This window comes from Pseudorasbora parva, chromosome 11 (assembly GCF_024679245.1).
Source record: "Pseudorasbora parva isolate DD20220531a chromosome 11, ASM2467924v1, whole genome shotgun sequence".
NCBI classification, from domain to species: Eukaryota; Metazoa; Chordata; class Actinopteri; order Cypriniformes; family Gobionidae; genus Pseudorasbora; species Pseudorasbora parva.
This window is the reverse complement of record NC_090182.1, coordinates 28,894,703-28,910,038: the sequence shown is the minus strand read 5'-3', so window position 1 is coordinate 28,910,038 and position 15,336 is coordinate 28,894,703. Positions and strand designations below refer to the sequence as shown.

The 15,336-nt window shown below is 38.3% G+C and overlaps 1 protein-coding gene across 3 annotated transcripts in view; it reads left to right on the top strand.

Moving 5' to 3' along the window:
• Positions 1–15,336, top strand: part of tenm2a (teneurin transmembrane protein 2a) — a 429,404-nt gene that overhangs the window by 85,616 nt on the left and 328,452 nt on the right. For all 3 annotated transcript variants that reach the window (XM_067457752.1, XM_067457750.1, XM_067457751.1), the window contains exon 2: positions 5,433–5,732. In XM_067457752.1, the coding sequence (XP_067313853.1) occupies positions 5,504–5,732 (229 nt within the window). In that variant the 5' untranslated portion in view covers positions 5,433–5,503. The remainder of the gene's footprint in view (positions 1–5,432; positions 5,733–15,336) is intronic.

Below are 15,336 nucleotides of genomic sequence, written 5' to 3'. Positions count from 1 at the left end.
TCACACTTATTTTACACTGCGTCTCAATCAGCTTCCTAGTTCAGTAATCATGTCTCATGACATTGATCAGGCATGATCATACTATCCCCCTACACAAACCATACCCCTAAACCTAACAGTCACAGAAAACTTGGCATCTGAACTTTTGACATTTGGTTAAAGACCTGTGTATACTTCATTTTCCTCATCTGGATGCGTCTCGCACACAGTCGTGTCTGCACTGCTTTCAAAGTATACGCAACCACATATTGGCTGATTTCGACACGTGCAGCGCAATTGTTGTGACTTTGTTTCTCTTCTGTCTTTCTTGCACATGCGCTGTTGGACACTCACCCTCCAAATTATACTTTGGGCTTCATAAGGACACAAAGTGTCCACCATGTTTACGTTGCAATACCCATGTCATTATACACATTAGTGTCCTCACAAATCATAAGTACTCACACAAACAATATGGGCCCTATTTGAAACAATCTGAGCACATGGTCTGAAGCACATGCTGCAGGTACAATTAGGGTGTCATAATCTAGTTTTGCTAGTTTAACGACTAAAAAACTGTTGGCATGCCAGGCACATGGTCCAAAAGGGTTGTACAGTCTCTTAATGAGTCATGGGTGTGTTTTGGGCGTAACATGTAATAAACCAATCATAATCTCATCTCCAATTTCCTTTAAAAGCCAGTTGTGCTTGCACCATGGATGGATGGATGGATGGATGGATGGATGGATGGATGGATGGATGGATGGATGGATGGATGGATGGATGGATGGAGAGATAGATAGATAGATAGATAGATAGATAGATAGATAGATAGATAGATAGATAGATAGATAGATAGATAGATAGATAGATAGATAGATAGATAGATAGATAGATAGATAGATAGATAGATAGATAGATAGATAGATAGATAGATAGATAGCAGATAGATGGAGAACAGGAAGACTTTTAAGTATGTAGAAAGGTAGATAGATAGGCATATTCACAAACTGTGTTCTCCATTATTGTTTCTTGGTAACTGATCGCCTGTCCTAGATTCGTCCACCATCCTGTGGTTCCTCCTCACTTCATGGCTCTTTCTTCATCATATCCCGTGTCACTTTCTCAGGGGAGGATAAGAGTCCTGTGAAAGGGGGAAGTATCAGCAGGCTGAGCCTAAGGGAGGCAGGATCTGCTCTGAGCCCTGAGGCCTCTCTTCTCCTCCGCTGCCTGTAATGAATGGAAAGACTGACCTGGTTGTGCTGCAGCCTGTGCTCATATTGACCCGGTTCTCCTCCACACCATCGTGCATCATCTCACCACTGTGGTGTTAGAGCAGCCCCAGGGCCCTCCTTTAAGCAGGACTGCCTCCCACACTCCTCCACATGTGACGCTCTCGCAGAAATTCACAATGTCACTGCACCTTAAATCAGTGGTCTGAAAGGCCCCTGGAGCCCAATGGCTGACCAAATAACCCTCTCCAAACATCACAACAAAGACTTCCAGTGCTAGCCTGGTTGACTAAAGGAAGATGCAATGAATTGATTTTTTTTGTTTACTTCAAATGTACAGTGATACGTTTAAACAGGTAATTATTCATTTGTGAGCGAAGATTTTTCCTGCATTCCACAATCTGAAGTTCTGTCCATTCTACATTAGGGGTAGTTAACGCTCCCATTCTGAACTGTAAATGGCCTCTGCGATTGAACGTTTTGTTTTAGCCCATAATGAGGACTTTATAAACATTAAATATCAGCTTCTAATCAACAGACTCTGGAGGCGAATCTTAAAATGACCTTATAGTTTAGTTTAATGAATCCGTATTAAGCCAGCGTCACACGCTTTGTCTCTCTCGTTCCTTTATGCGAGCGTTTCTCAGTAAATAATTATCGTGTTAGGTGACCTGATTATTTTTCCTCTGCATATTCAATTATTTTTAGTATGTGCAGGACAGCAAGTGGCCGTGCTGTTATGTAATGATCTGTTGCTGTGCAGGAAAATCCTCATCTGTGTGCCACACGCCGGACTGTCCCTGGGGCAGTGGACCTCTTCTCTAATCAAGCTAATGCAGGAGGAACAGTGTGGAGAGTGGGAGGTGGGGGACAGTTTGGGGGAGGGGGGGTGCAGGAGTAGGCCGAGTTTGTTCTGATCACACTTAGTAAAACAGGCAGACACAGAGGGGCCAGCTAAAATTCCTCCTGCTGTACTCTACTGAGAGAGAGTTTATGTGTGTGTGTGTGTGTGTGGGGGGGGGGGGGGGGGAGGCTGCCTGCAGCTGGACGAGTGTGGGTGAATTTACCTTTAATTAGTGTCTAATTACGGTCAACTGGCTTTCACGCTAGAACAGTGCCTTTATGTCTGAAGTAAGAAGGAGCCATTGGTGTCAGAAATGTGGCCTTTGTGGGTAGCGCACATGCTCTGAAAAGTTGCACAGTGACAGGTCAAGTAAAATAATTAAGGAAGAACTGTGCTGAGAAAATTGAATGCTCTCTCCTGGACTTGTGAAGCATAATAATAATAATAATAATAATAATAATAATAATAATAATAATAATAATAATAATAATAATAATAATAATAATAATAATAATAATAATAATAATAATTTATAAAAATAATAATAGTAATATTTTACAATATATTCAGTGCTGGCAAATCGGACAGTGTAAAACTATTAAGTCATATATATATATATATATATATATATATATATATATATATATATATATATATATATATATATATATATATATATATAAATAATACATTTTTGCAAATACATGCATGCATACAAATATATATATATATATATATATATATATATATATATATATATATATATATATATATATATATATATATATATATATATATATATATATATATATATATATATATATTAGGAATGCAAATTTATATTGCCATGTTCTGCCACGTTCAAAGAGAGAAAGCCTATTTGCCCTTGCCATCAGGAGATCTTGACAGTATGACTGCTTGAAGGACAATGCCATGAAAGCCATATTTTTGTGCAGATTTGACCTTTTTATGGCTATGGTCTTAAACTTTTGATCAGCTGATGAACAGCCTGTTTGAGTTTAAATGCAGTTTTCAATAAATTGCCTAATCTCTATTTTTTGTCTCTTGCTCCTGTTTCTTCTTTCGGCATTTTGAAGCAGCACTTACAACCCAGTTATGATCCAATAGTGCGAAATGTGTAAAACTTACAATGCATCCCCTGGTCTTACGATTTTTTTCAGGAGTGTGTATATATATATATATATATATATATATATATATATATATATATATATATATATATATATATATATATATATATATATATATATATATATATATATATATATATATATAAAATTGCATTCCTAAAAAAAACAAAAACAAGATAAAACTGAAAAAAGTATTTGAATGTTTAAAGCACCTTAAAAGAAGTGTGGTGTTGATAGTTTAGGGCTAGGGTAGCATCTTAGTCAGTGTGCATTGGATTTCAGAAAGATTAGCGCTGTTGTTTCTGTGTGTGAGCGTGTGATACGATCGGGCCGGGCTGTGTGTTCGGCTGTGTTTTCCGCGGCACATCCAGGCATCTGTGATTATCCTCTCACGGCCACAGAGGGAGCTTTTCTCACTCTGTCTGCGATAATGAGGGAGAGACTCGCAATGCCCTCAAGTCATTTCCTTTCTCCTCCTCCATCTCCTCCTCTGTTTCACTCTATCACTCATTCTTCGCCGGCATCATGACATCACTCCTCCACACATCTCAGTTCCTGCTCCACTATTTCTTCTGTGATTATGACTGTAATGACAGCTTTCTTCTTTTGGTTTAGATGGTTCTGCACTGTTTTGTTTATGAACACACCATGCAGCCACAGTTGCTGTTTACAGAGATTTTGTTTGTCTGTAGATCACAGACAGGATGTATTCTTTTGACATAATGACTGAATGATGTGCTGTTTTCTTTCTAATACATAGAAATAAGCATTTTTCTCAGTCTTTGCTGATCCATATAGAACATCTGTGAACAAAGTTCTTTGGAATAGTAAAATGTTGCCATGTATTTTTTTTGTGGTTAAAGCAAAATCAAATTATTAAGCCAAAACATTTCAGAACTGAACACACACAGGGCCCTATCATACACCGGCGCAATGCGACAGCATGTGCGATACAAGTGTTTTTTGCTAGTTTCAGCCCAACGCAGTTATTATATTCACATCACACCACGTTTAAATAGCAAATACAATCGCACCCATCTGTTCGCCAATGGACATGCTGGTTGGAAAATGAGGAGTGTTCAGGTTAGGGATGCTAACCGATGACCGTTTGACCGATGGTTGACCGTATCAATGTTAACCGATCAATGTTGTCAGTTGTCGGTTAAAAAAACAAGTGATCTCTAAATTAGACTATTATAGACAGTGGACTTAAGGCTACTACAGTTAGCCATCTCATTCCAAAATATTTTTGTGTGACGTGAACAAACCCCTCACACTCAATTTTTCACTCGCCTGTTTGTACTTAATAAACCAATAAAAAACATTTGGTGCGAGGTCACGGCATTTGGGTTTGCGCACTCAAAAGGTCACCGGGACAGTGTGTCTGTGAGAGCGGAAGGCAGAGCGGCAGAGAGATCATTGAGAGATGTGATAGAGTTGCGAAATTGCGGGTTTCAACCGGCCAATGAGGCTCGGTGGTCGGTCAAGAAAATGTTTAGTTTTCGCCAACCCTAGTTCAGGTGCAAGTGCAACTGTAGTATTATTATAATTTTTTGTTATGTAAAGGGAAATTTAGTAATATGTGCCTATAGGCGTGTGCACAAAGGATTGTACACTCTGCTTATTACACACACAGCAGCACACAAACATTTTTAAAATGTTAAAAATAAAAGGATTCCTCTCTAGAGAAGAGAGGAATTCAATCTTTCTGCTCACAAATTCTGCCATATAAATAGCGAATCATCCATGGTGCAGGCGCAACTGGCGTTTAAAGAAAATGGGAGATGAAACTCTGATTTGCGCCCAAAACACACCCATGACTCATTAAGAGACTAGGTACAATCGGATTGGATCGTGCGCCTGATTTGCCACCGTTTTTCCGTTGTTAAAAAGTGCATTCGAACAAGATGGCCATGACCATGTGGTTAGATGGTTAAATAGGGCCCACAGAGTTTGTAACTTTTTTTGAATAGCGGATGTTATATGATTCTATGAATGGTTTCATTTATGGTTCCATTTAGGCCTAGATTTTGGATTTTGCCTTAATCAGTAAGAATCTCTTGCAGAAAGCTTCTCTGGATAAGATTTTCTGGCACACATGTTGGTCCACTAGCTAGACCAGCAATTCATATTGTCCATTTTAGCTATTGTAAAATTGTATTGTATTTTAGCTATAGCTATTGGGACTATTGTATCTAATGATTTGTGTTGTCTTTCTATTAACAGGTGAAAGACTGTACAGCTATTGAGATCTCCACCTTGCGGACTGATTTGATCATCGGGCTGCAGCGGATGCCATGGATCTAAAGGAGCGCAGGCACCGTACACTGACCCACGGCCGCTGTGGGAAAGATTTCCAGTTCACCACCTCCTCCCTGGACAACGACGAATGCCGCGTACCCACTCAGAAATCCTACAGCTCTAGTGAGACCCTGAAAGCTTTCGATCACGACTCGCGCCTTCATTATGGAGGATGTGTGGCAGACCTGGTGCACCATGAAGCAGATGAGTTCACCCGACAAGGAGGTAAACACATTCAAGAGATATATCACAAAGTATTGACATGATCACATATACAGCACATATGCAACTTAGAATTGCCAAAGATACTGTTCAGTCCTAAATTATCATATAAAACATATATGACAGTGATAGGATATTGTATAATTGATCTTTTAGGGCAATATAAATGTGTTTAAAAAAATCATCCTTGCTGAATAGTTTTAAAATTCAAATTGATAATGCTTACTTCAAATAAATGCCATTCTTTTGACGTGGGAATCGTAAATAAAATGCCCTATTTTAATGATCTGAGCGCAAGGTCTGAAGTGCATGGCGCAGGTCCACTTTTGCTAGTTTAAAGATGGAAAACATATTTGAAAATATATATGTTTTATGACCAGCATACCCACAGATGGGCATGAGTGCATTTGCTATTTAAAAAACGTGGAGCTGGACTTGAAAATTATTACTACGTCTGGCTGAGACTAGCTAAGAACACTTGCATTGAACCTGGTGTTGCATTGCACCAGATGTTTGACAAGATTAACACTGAAAAATCACCTTTGCCCTCAAGAGAGTACCTATTAAAGTAAAAATTACATTTCAAAAAATAAAATAGAGTAACCCTTTATTTTATAGTGTCCCTGTATATGTTACATGTACTTACTGTGTTAGGGGTTAACAGCTTATGACCCAGGACCAATTTTGAAGAAATTAAGACCAAGAGTCAGGAGTGTAATTAATTAAAATAAAAATGTACTTAAGAATAGTTTGCAGTTTCAAAAGCAGAAGCCAGCTTCAAGTCTCACAAGGGTTTCATAGGCCGCGCTCCCTCTCTCACCGTCTCGTTGCCTCGCCCTATCGTACATACAAATGTCCCAACAGTTATACCTTTTTCAAGGTCTTAACCACGTCATTACTGCAATATGGATTGTTCTGATTGGCTCAGAAAAAAATGCACGGTCATGGTAAATTTCCACTCATGTCAGTTAATCAGATGCACGTTTTCATAGACGTCACTTGTTGACGCTTTCACCCCGGAATTAGGCCCAAAGTGACCTTCCAGATCTGGAGCAGGCGCCAGCATGCCCAGAACAACAAGTCCACCCATAATTAGGGTGCCCATTGTACACCATTCTCAACACTGATCGGTAACATAGAATATTGTGCACATACACAGATACACAGTCTCTCAAAGGTTGGAGTTGATTAAGCTCCAGTTCTAACCAGTTCTAACCAAAACATACTGATAACGTGCTTTCATTCAGTGAGAAGGACACACAATAGTACAGACAATATTCATCTCGACTCTTTAGTGTTTCAGTAAAGGGAAATATAAGGAATAAAATAAAATATAATAAATTGAATAAAAGACAAAACCATATTTCATATCTGGAAGCCGGGCTAAGTGAGCAAACCCTGTTACTGCACTCCTGACATGTTAGGGGTGTGTGATACCCAACCCTGATCCCTAAACCTACCCATCACAAGAAACATTCTGCGTTTTTACATTAAAAAAAACAACAACATATAGTACGTTTATACATCCATTTACATTGTGGACACACACACACACAAACACATAATGGCTCGTTTCGGTGTAGACATACAAGCGGAATCACATGCAGGGATGATGGTTCGTTTAGGTGTAGAGATTCACGCGGAATCAGACAGCGTAGACATACATGCGGATAGCTCAAAATGCGTACAGATAATGTGCCACTTGGCTTTAGAAAGTGGCGTGTATGTTTTTGCAAAGTCATGTTGCAAGATGCTAGATCTTATTTTGAAGCTTCTGTTTGAGAAAAAAAACTAACTAGCGAATGTTGAACATATTAATCCGGATGTTGAGAGCTAGCAGTTAAGCAGAAGAGGTGAAGAAGAAGTTCCAGTCTGAGAAAACAGTAACACCCATCAGCACGATAACGCTCATTTGTGGCCGCAGTTGGATGATATTGCACTTTTAACATAAGATATGTTATCTATATTATATTGTGAATAAAATATAAGCTTATAAAAATTTGTAAAATATGGCAATTCTTTTTTAATCACAATTTGTACAGTGTCCCAACTTTTTTGGAATCAGGTTTTTAGTTCGACAAGTAAACAATTTAGGGCGATAATAGTTTCTACAAAAACAAAATAACATTGTGTCTATGGCATATATATATATAGGGCCGGGACTTTAACGTGTTAATTAAGATTAATGAACTACGGGACTTTAACGCGTTAATTAATTACGCAAACATAAATAACACAATTTTAACCACACTTATTTTTGCACCGCGGAACGTTTTTCAATGAATGAGTTTCTAATTATGCTGGAACACCAACTAGCGCTCACGAGTCACGACAACAACAAACCATCTGAGTGAACATGAACGAAGAAGCTGATGAGACCGCTTTTCTTGGCCCCGTGGATGGGAAATTTTGATTTAAAAAACGAAAGGATGGAAGCGTCGACAAGAGCATGGTTGTGTGCAAGCTATACAACAAGGAATTTGCGTATCACCGCAGCACATCGAGCCTCAAATATCACAAATATGCTTTTGCTAAACTTAATGGCAAACATTGCGCTGGTCTGCTGGATTGAAATAAATAAACAATTTTTTTTTTTATTAAGCTTATGTATTCAGTCATTATTCAATGGTATACTAAAAATCCATGTGAAAAATTACTTCTCATTGTTCTCAGGTCAAATATTTATATGTAATTAAAATGTGATTACTTTCAATTAATTAATTACATATATATACACATATATATATATATATATATATATATATATATATATATATATATATATATATATATATATATATATATATATATATATATATATATATAATATAAAAAAACAAAATCACATTGTGTCTATGGCATATATATATATATATATATATATATATATATATATATATATATATATATACATATATATATATATATATATATACATATATATATATATATATATATATATATATATATATATATATATATATATATATATATATATATATATATATATATATATATGTATGCTTCTACATGGTGTGTTTTGTACAGATAAGGTATAAAACATAAAAGCAGAATAGCAGAATAGTTCCGTTAACAGTGTATTCTGTTGCAGGCCATGGTAACTAATCCTCCTGCCTCTGTGTTTACGCATGCTGTTCGAGAGAAGTGCAACTCGATCTCAGAGCGGTTACTTAAATTACAGGAAGTCCATCAAAGTCCATCCCCTGCTGCTTCAAATGTGTCACCTATTCCCTGCAGACCTTCCCTAGCCTGATGCCACTTATTCCCCGTCAACTGTTCAGTCTTAGCCATCTTATAGCTTACGCTGGTCGACCCACTTCATGCCTCAGGCTATAGACTTGTTGCTGACTCTATGCAGGGATGTTCGGCACAGTGCCAAACTGCAGATGCATGCTAAAATAACGGGAGACTTTTGATCGGTGCTGATCCAAATTGAAGACGACTGACTTACCAGCTCAAACTCAACTGATTGGTTCAGATGCGGGACCCTTTGTTTAATCTTTGTGTTTTTCATCCCGTTTGGATGTGTTTGATGATGCTAATAAGAAAAGTCAGCTGCTTCAGAGGCAGGCTAGAAAAGGAAGCAGTATCGGAAGAACAGGAAGAGAGAGCGTGTGTGAGTACTGTCTAAATGCTGTACTGTCATAATGGGCTGGCTGCCGTGGATCCTGAGCGTAGGTCATCTTTAAAAAAGGCAGGGTCAGGCCTGCAAGTCGTCCTCTGCGTGAGGCGCTGCCGCATTGATTGCACTGAAATGGATTTCAACTCGATGTCATTGATCAGCGCTCGGCCGTGTTTTCAGAGCGAGAGAGGAAGACAAACCCGCTGGAGAGATTGCAGGCTCTTTTCTCTCCTTCCATTCAACTGTTTCTTACCACAGCACTTAGCCACTGACAACAGATCCCAGAGCTCATGCCGCCTGGGGTGGAGTGGCCTGTGTCCCCTCGGGGGATGTGTGGTGACAGCGACAGTGAGCAAGAATTATGGGTAGGTTTAGAGAACTGGATTGAGGGAGGACAGATAGACAGACTGACAGGTGTGGCGGCTGTGGATAAGCCAAGAGTTGGTAGCCGTCAGATTGATGCTACTTGTGGCAGTAGCGGCTCACTGACTGCAGATGCATCCGTGGGAAGTGTTGCCACGGGAGACTAACAGTGTGCAAGGGCCATATGTAACAGCACTCAAAGGGCACTGCCAAATTACGCTCCTCTCTCCCGCTCACTCACATAGTCATCATGGCCCACATAAACGGTTGCACAGAGAGGAAGCGGAATATTATTTTTTTACACTTTTTTAAGAGAGCTATTTTCTGTCCGAATGAACAGTCCAACCTTTCACTTCGTCTCCATTTCGTGTTTGTGGACACCACATGCTCCTAATGCTCTCCAGAGTCCTGCTGAGTGCAGATTTGACTCGTAATGCCTTTTTGCTGCACGGGATATGAGGACATGCTCACAGGTCAGGATTGCCATTCAGATAATGTACTTAAAGCATTCATATAGTACTTTTTTTGTATATTTATTAGAAATGCATGGTACCATTGCTGCTATTGACCTGTATATACCAGCAGCCATATCACCCTGTAGCCCAATATTCCCACTGAAGCTAAGCAGGGCTGGGCCTGGACAGTATCTGGATGGAAGACCAACTGGGAAAACCAGGTAGCTGTTGGTAGAGGTATTAGAGAGGCCAGCAGGGGGTGCTAACACTGTGGTCTGTGTGGGTCCTAACACCCCAGCATAGTGATGGGGACACTATGCTGACAAAGAGCACCATCCTTGGGATGAGACGTAAAACTGAGGTCCTGACTCTCTGTGGTCATTAAAAATCCCAGGATGTCCTTCGATAAAGAGTAGTGCTGCGTCCCAATTCAAAGAGTAGTGCTGCGTCCCAATTCGACATAGGCCTACTATTTCGCCTACTCATACTACGTCCTAAAAGTATGTAGTCTTTTTGTGAAGAAAAAGTATATACTTTTGAGTGTGTAGCAGAAAAGTATGCAAGCTTCGGGACATACTACTTCGGCATCTTTAATGGACTCTGTCGCTTATTTACGTGCATCCCGTCACCGTTTAACTTTCCTGTAAGGCATCGTCAAATTCGTCACAGTTCAAATCCTCCACATTCAGATTAATCTCCTACCGTATCGTAGAGAAATGTAGCCGCACGTTCATCTGCCATGTGTGGGTCTTTAACGCAGAGACTCTCCTCATGTGTTTGCAGTTTAAATATAATGATGCATTTAAAAGTTAATGACCAAATGTATCATTACAAAAGTTCACAATGCTGCTGCAGGTGAATATTATGTGGACAACACTGAATAAATTGATTTTTGTCAGGTTAAATATTGATAGTTGGTCACTCAATCCCCTTTATCTAAACTTCTCTACTTAACCGTCGTACTCGCACATCCGTCATGTTTGTAGTTTTTAAACACTTTTTATCCGCGTTTGTAGTTCTAATAAAATCCTCGTCCAACTCGCAATGGGTTGTGGGCAATATCAGCCGTTCGAGTGCACATCGATCCGTACTTCAAATTCGGACCGGAAATAGTAAACCATCCGGGTATCTTTGGAATACTCTTTAGTATGGATTGTATGCGAATTGGGACGCAGGGTCGGTGTGTAACCTTGGCATCCTGGCCAAATTTGCCCATTGGTCTCTGTCCATCATGGCCTCCTAATCATAACCTTATACTGATTGGCAGTATCACTCTCCTCTCCACCAATCAGCTGGTGTGTGCTGAGCGTTCTGCCGCAATATGGCGGCCATCACATCATCCAGGTTAATGCTGCACATTGGTGGTGGTTGAGGAGATTCCCCCTTCTATGTAAAGCGCTTTGAGGACCCAAAAAAGCGCTATAAAAATGTAACAAATTATATATAACAAATTAAATCAGTGATGTGCGGATCAATGTAACAACCCGCACCCAGCTGACGTTTTCAACGAAGAAAATAAAAATCACTGATAATATATAATCACTGATATATATCAGTATATATCACTATATATCAGTATATGCTGTATATATCTCTGCACCTCAGTTTCCGCAAAAGGAAGAAATAAATAGTTTTAAATGGCATAAAGGTGAGAAAATTATGACATAATTGTAATTTTTTGGTGAAATTTTAGTGTCATTTTAGCTGGAACAGTTGGAAACTGAACTGAATCAGTTAAATGGTTGTAAATCACATTATATTGAATTGATGAGGTGAGTTAGATATCATCCCTTACTTTGATTGTAATTGATCTGGCCACTTATTTCTATAAACAGATGTGTTAGACATCTCAGTAATGGTCCCTCTTAGGTGAAAATGAAAACTGAGCTGGGCTCTTTGGCTCACTGGTGGCTCTCAAGCGTATGGTCCAGCTGCGAGTGGTAGGGCAGTAGATCGAATGTTCCATCACTCTCTGCCCCTGTACGCCTTCACACCCCTGCAGGTGCACATCTGTGTCTACAGAGGCACATCTGTGTCTGCAGTCTGCACAAGCCTTCAGATGCTATACTCACGTCCTGTCCCGACACAACATCAACTGCAGCAAGCTTTTCTTTTCATTGTCTTTTGCTTCCCTTCACTATTTGTGTTGGGGACACTATTGAAAATGTGTGTGTGTAGGGATGATCATTTAACTTGCTTTTGACATTTTTTGATCAGTAAGATTATTAATGTTTATATAAGAAGACTCTTATGCTCACCAAGACTGCATTTATTTTATAATAAATACAAGAAAGCAGTAATATTGTGAAATATTATTTATAACATAAAATAAACGTTTTCTATTTGAATAAACAGCTCTGGGAAAAAAATAAGAGATGTTAAGTGGTCTCTTAATTTTTTTCAGAGCTGTATTTTAAGATTTAATTTATTCCTGTGATGGAAAGCTACATTTTCAGCATCATACTCCAGCTTTGAGTGTCACATGATTCTTCAGGAATCTTTTTAATATAATGATTTGCTGCTCAAGATATCATCAATGTTGAAATTGTGTAAATCAATTTTTCAGGATTTTTTTTTTTTTGATGAATAGACAGTTCAAAAGAACAGCATTTATTTTAAATAGAATTATTTGAATGTCAGTGTAGTCTAATTAACTATAAATAAAAAATAAAATAAAAATAAATAACGCGGTGAATAAAAGATGAAAAAAGTCTATTAACTTCCCTACCTGACTATAAAATGTGCATCTGGGGTTTATATACAATCCAGTGTGACAGTCATCACTCACAATGACAGTTAGTTGCCACACTAATAAGTTTCACATCAGGGGCTTTAGTGGTCCCTCATGGGTGTTTGTTTGGATCCGGTTTGATCCTAGATTTGTGTGTTGGTTCTTGTTCCAAACGCCACGCACACTGTTATGGATTTCAGAGGAAAACAGCACTCCGCCGAACCCCTAATTCCTACTTTATGAGCTAACTAAAACAAGCTGATAGCTTTTGCACAACATTGAGAGTGAAGCTAGAACAAGCTAGCCATCTTCTGTTTAGGAGTCCAGTTTGTTTATGACATTGTGCTTGCCTCGTTCTTTCCTACTCTGTCTCCTCTCCTCACCCTGCAGCTGCTGTTTTAATGTAGAATTAGCTGTCAAGTCACACAATTCATTGATTTTTTTGTTGTTGTTGTTGTTGTTGATTCAATGCTTTGTTGATGTATCGCAAAAAAATAAATAAATATATATATATATATATATATATATATATATATATATATATATATATATATATATATATATATATATATATATATATATATATATATATATATATATATATATATCCTGGCCAGGAAAAGATCAAAGGAAGAACAAAAGAACCTGGCGGGTATTAAAAATAAAAGACTCTGGGATTAAATGCAGCCTCTCACTCTCTTTCTGTCCTCATCACTTTCTATTTCTCATTGGCCTGCAGCCTCGTCCACTCTCTCGAGCACCCTGAAACTCTTTTCACATCAACCTTGAGACAGCTGAGAGTTTTCTTGTTTGCTCATTGATGGCTTGGGAATTAGTTTCAAGTGTCCCTGAAGCTTCCAGACGCTCCTCTGTCTGTAACTAGTCTGCTTGTCAAGCCATACAAGCAAAGCGGTTCATTTCAAGGCAAATATTTTTACGCCCTGGGTATTTAAAACATCGGAAAAAAATTATTTAACATGTATTCTTGGGATATTGAACCAAAAATTAGCTAAATTTCCTGACAATATTTATTTGTTTGTTTATATATTTATATATTCATTCATTCATTCATTCATTCATTCATTCATACATACAATTATTCATTCATTGATTTTCAAGTAGCAAGATTGCATTTCTGCATTTTTAAATTAATCTGATATTGTTATCACTATTTGCCAGAGCATGTTTTAGCACATACCATATGTACCATTTCAATTGATGTATCTCTTTATTTATCAGAAATTTGGAAATTTGAATACCACATATTTATGAAAATATCATTAAATAATATAAATTGCAACTTTGGTATGGCAACTCTGTCATGCAATTAGTAGCTTGCAACATTATTAATACAAAAAACGTACTGTATGGCATGCACAACATAAAGGTCCCATTCTTCGCGATTCCATCTTTCAAACTTTAGTTAGTGTGTAATGTTGCTGTTAGAGCATAAATAATACCTGTAAAATTATAAAGCTCAAAGTTCAATGCCAAGCGAGATATTTTATTTAACAGAAGTTCCCTTTTAAAGCCTACAGCGAACGGCCGGTTTGGACTACAGCAGGAAGTGCAGGGATGTAATGACGTCACTAGAACCGTTTGTTGACTAACCCTCCACCCACAAGAACACGCAAAATAGGAGGCGTGGTCTTGTTGCTCTCCCACGTGGAGAAGAGCGCGCATTCAGCGCTTGCAACTCCAAGTTATGGTAAGAGGCGGGACCTTTCCGGGCAAAGTGCGCTAAGCTGCTGTCCAATCACAACACGGGAAGCGCTGGCCCAATCAGAACTCGTTACGTGTTTCTGAAGAAGGGACTTCATAGAACAAGGAAATCATCAGGCCGTTTTAGGACAGAGGAAACAGCGCTGTACAGATAAGTCAATTGTGTGAAAAATACTGTTTTTTTACACGCGAAACATGAACTCATGTTATATTGCACACTGTAAACATAATCAAAGCTTCGAAAACATGCGAAGAACGGGACCTTTAAGATATTCTGACTGTGGTACCAGTTCAATGATTGAGCTGAAAATAATTTAAAACCATGCAGTAGTCTCAGTTCATTAACTCATTGAAGTGTATGATAAATATTTGACACATTATTTTTGTATCTGAGTGTGTGACATATTGAGTGATAGGCAAGGAAAAACATGCATTTTGTGAAAAACTCAAGCAGCAGGAGTTCACACCCAAACAGGCGAAAACTTCTGAATAGATTAATCCAGTATTTATTTATATATTTATTTATTGTTTGTTTGTTTGCTCTTGGTTTACTCTTATGCAGGTTGTACGTATATACCAGCAGCTTTACAATAATTGCATTAACATGATGTCGCTAATCTTTTAAGAGTTTAATATGGCATATTCTTGCTGAAAGCCTTTAATCTGTTCTGCAATCTCTCAAGGCAAATGCAG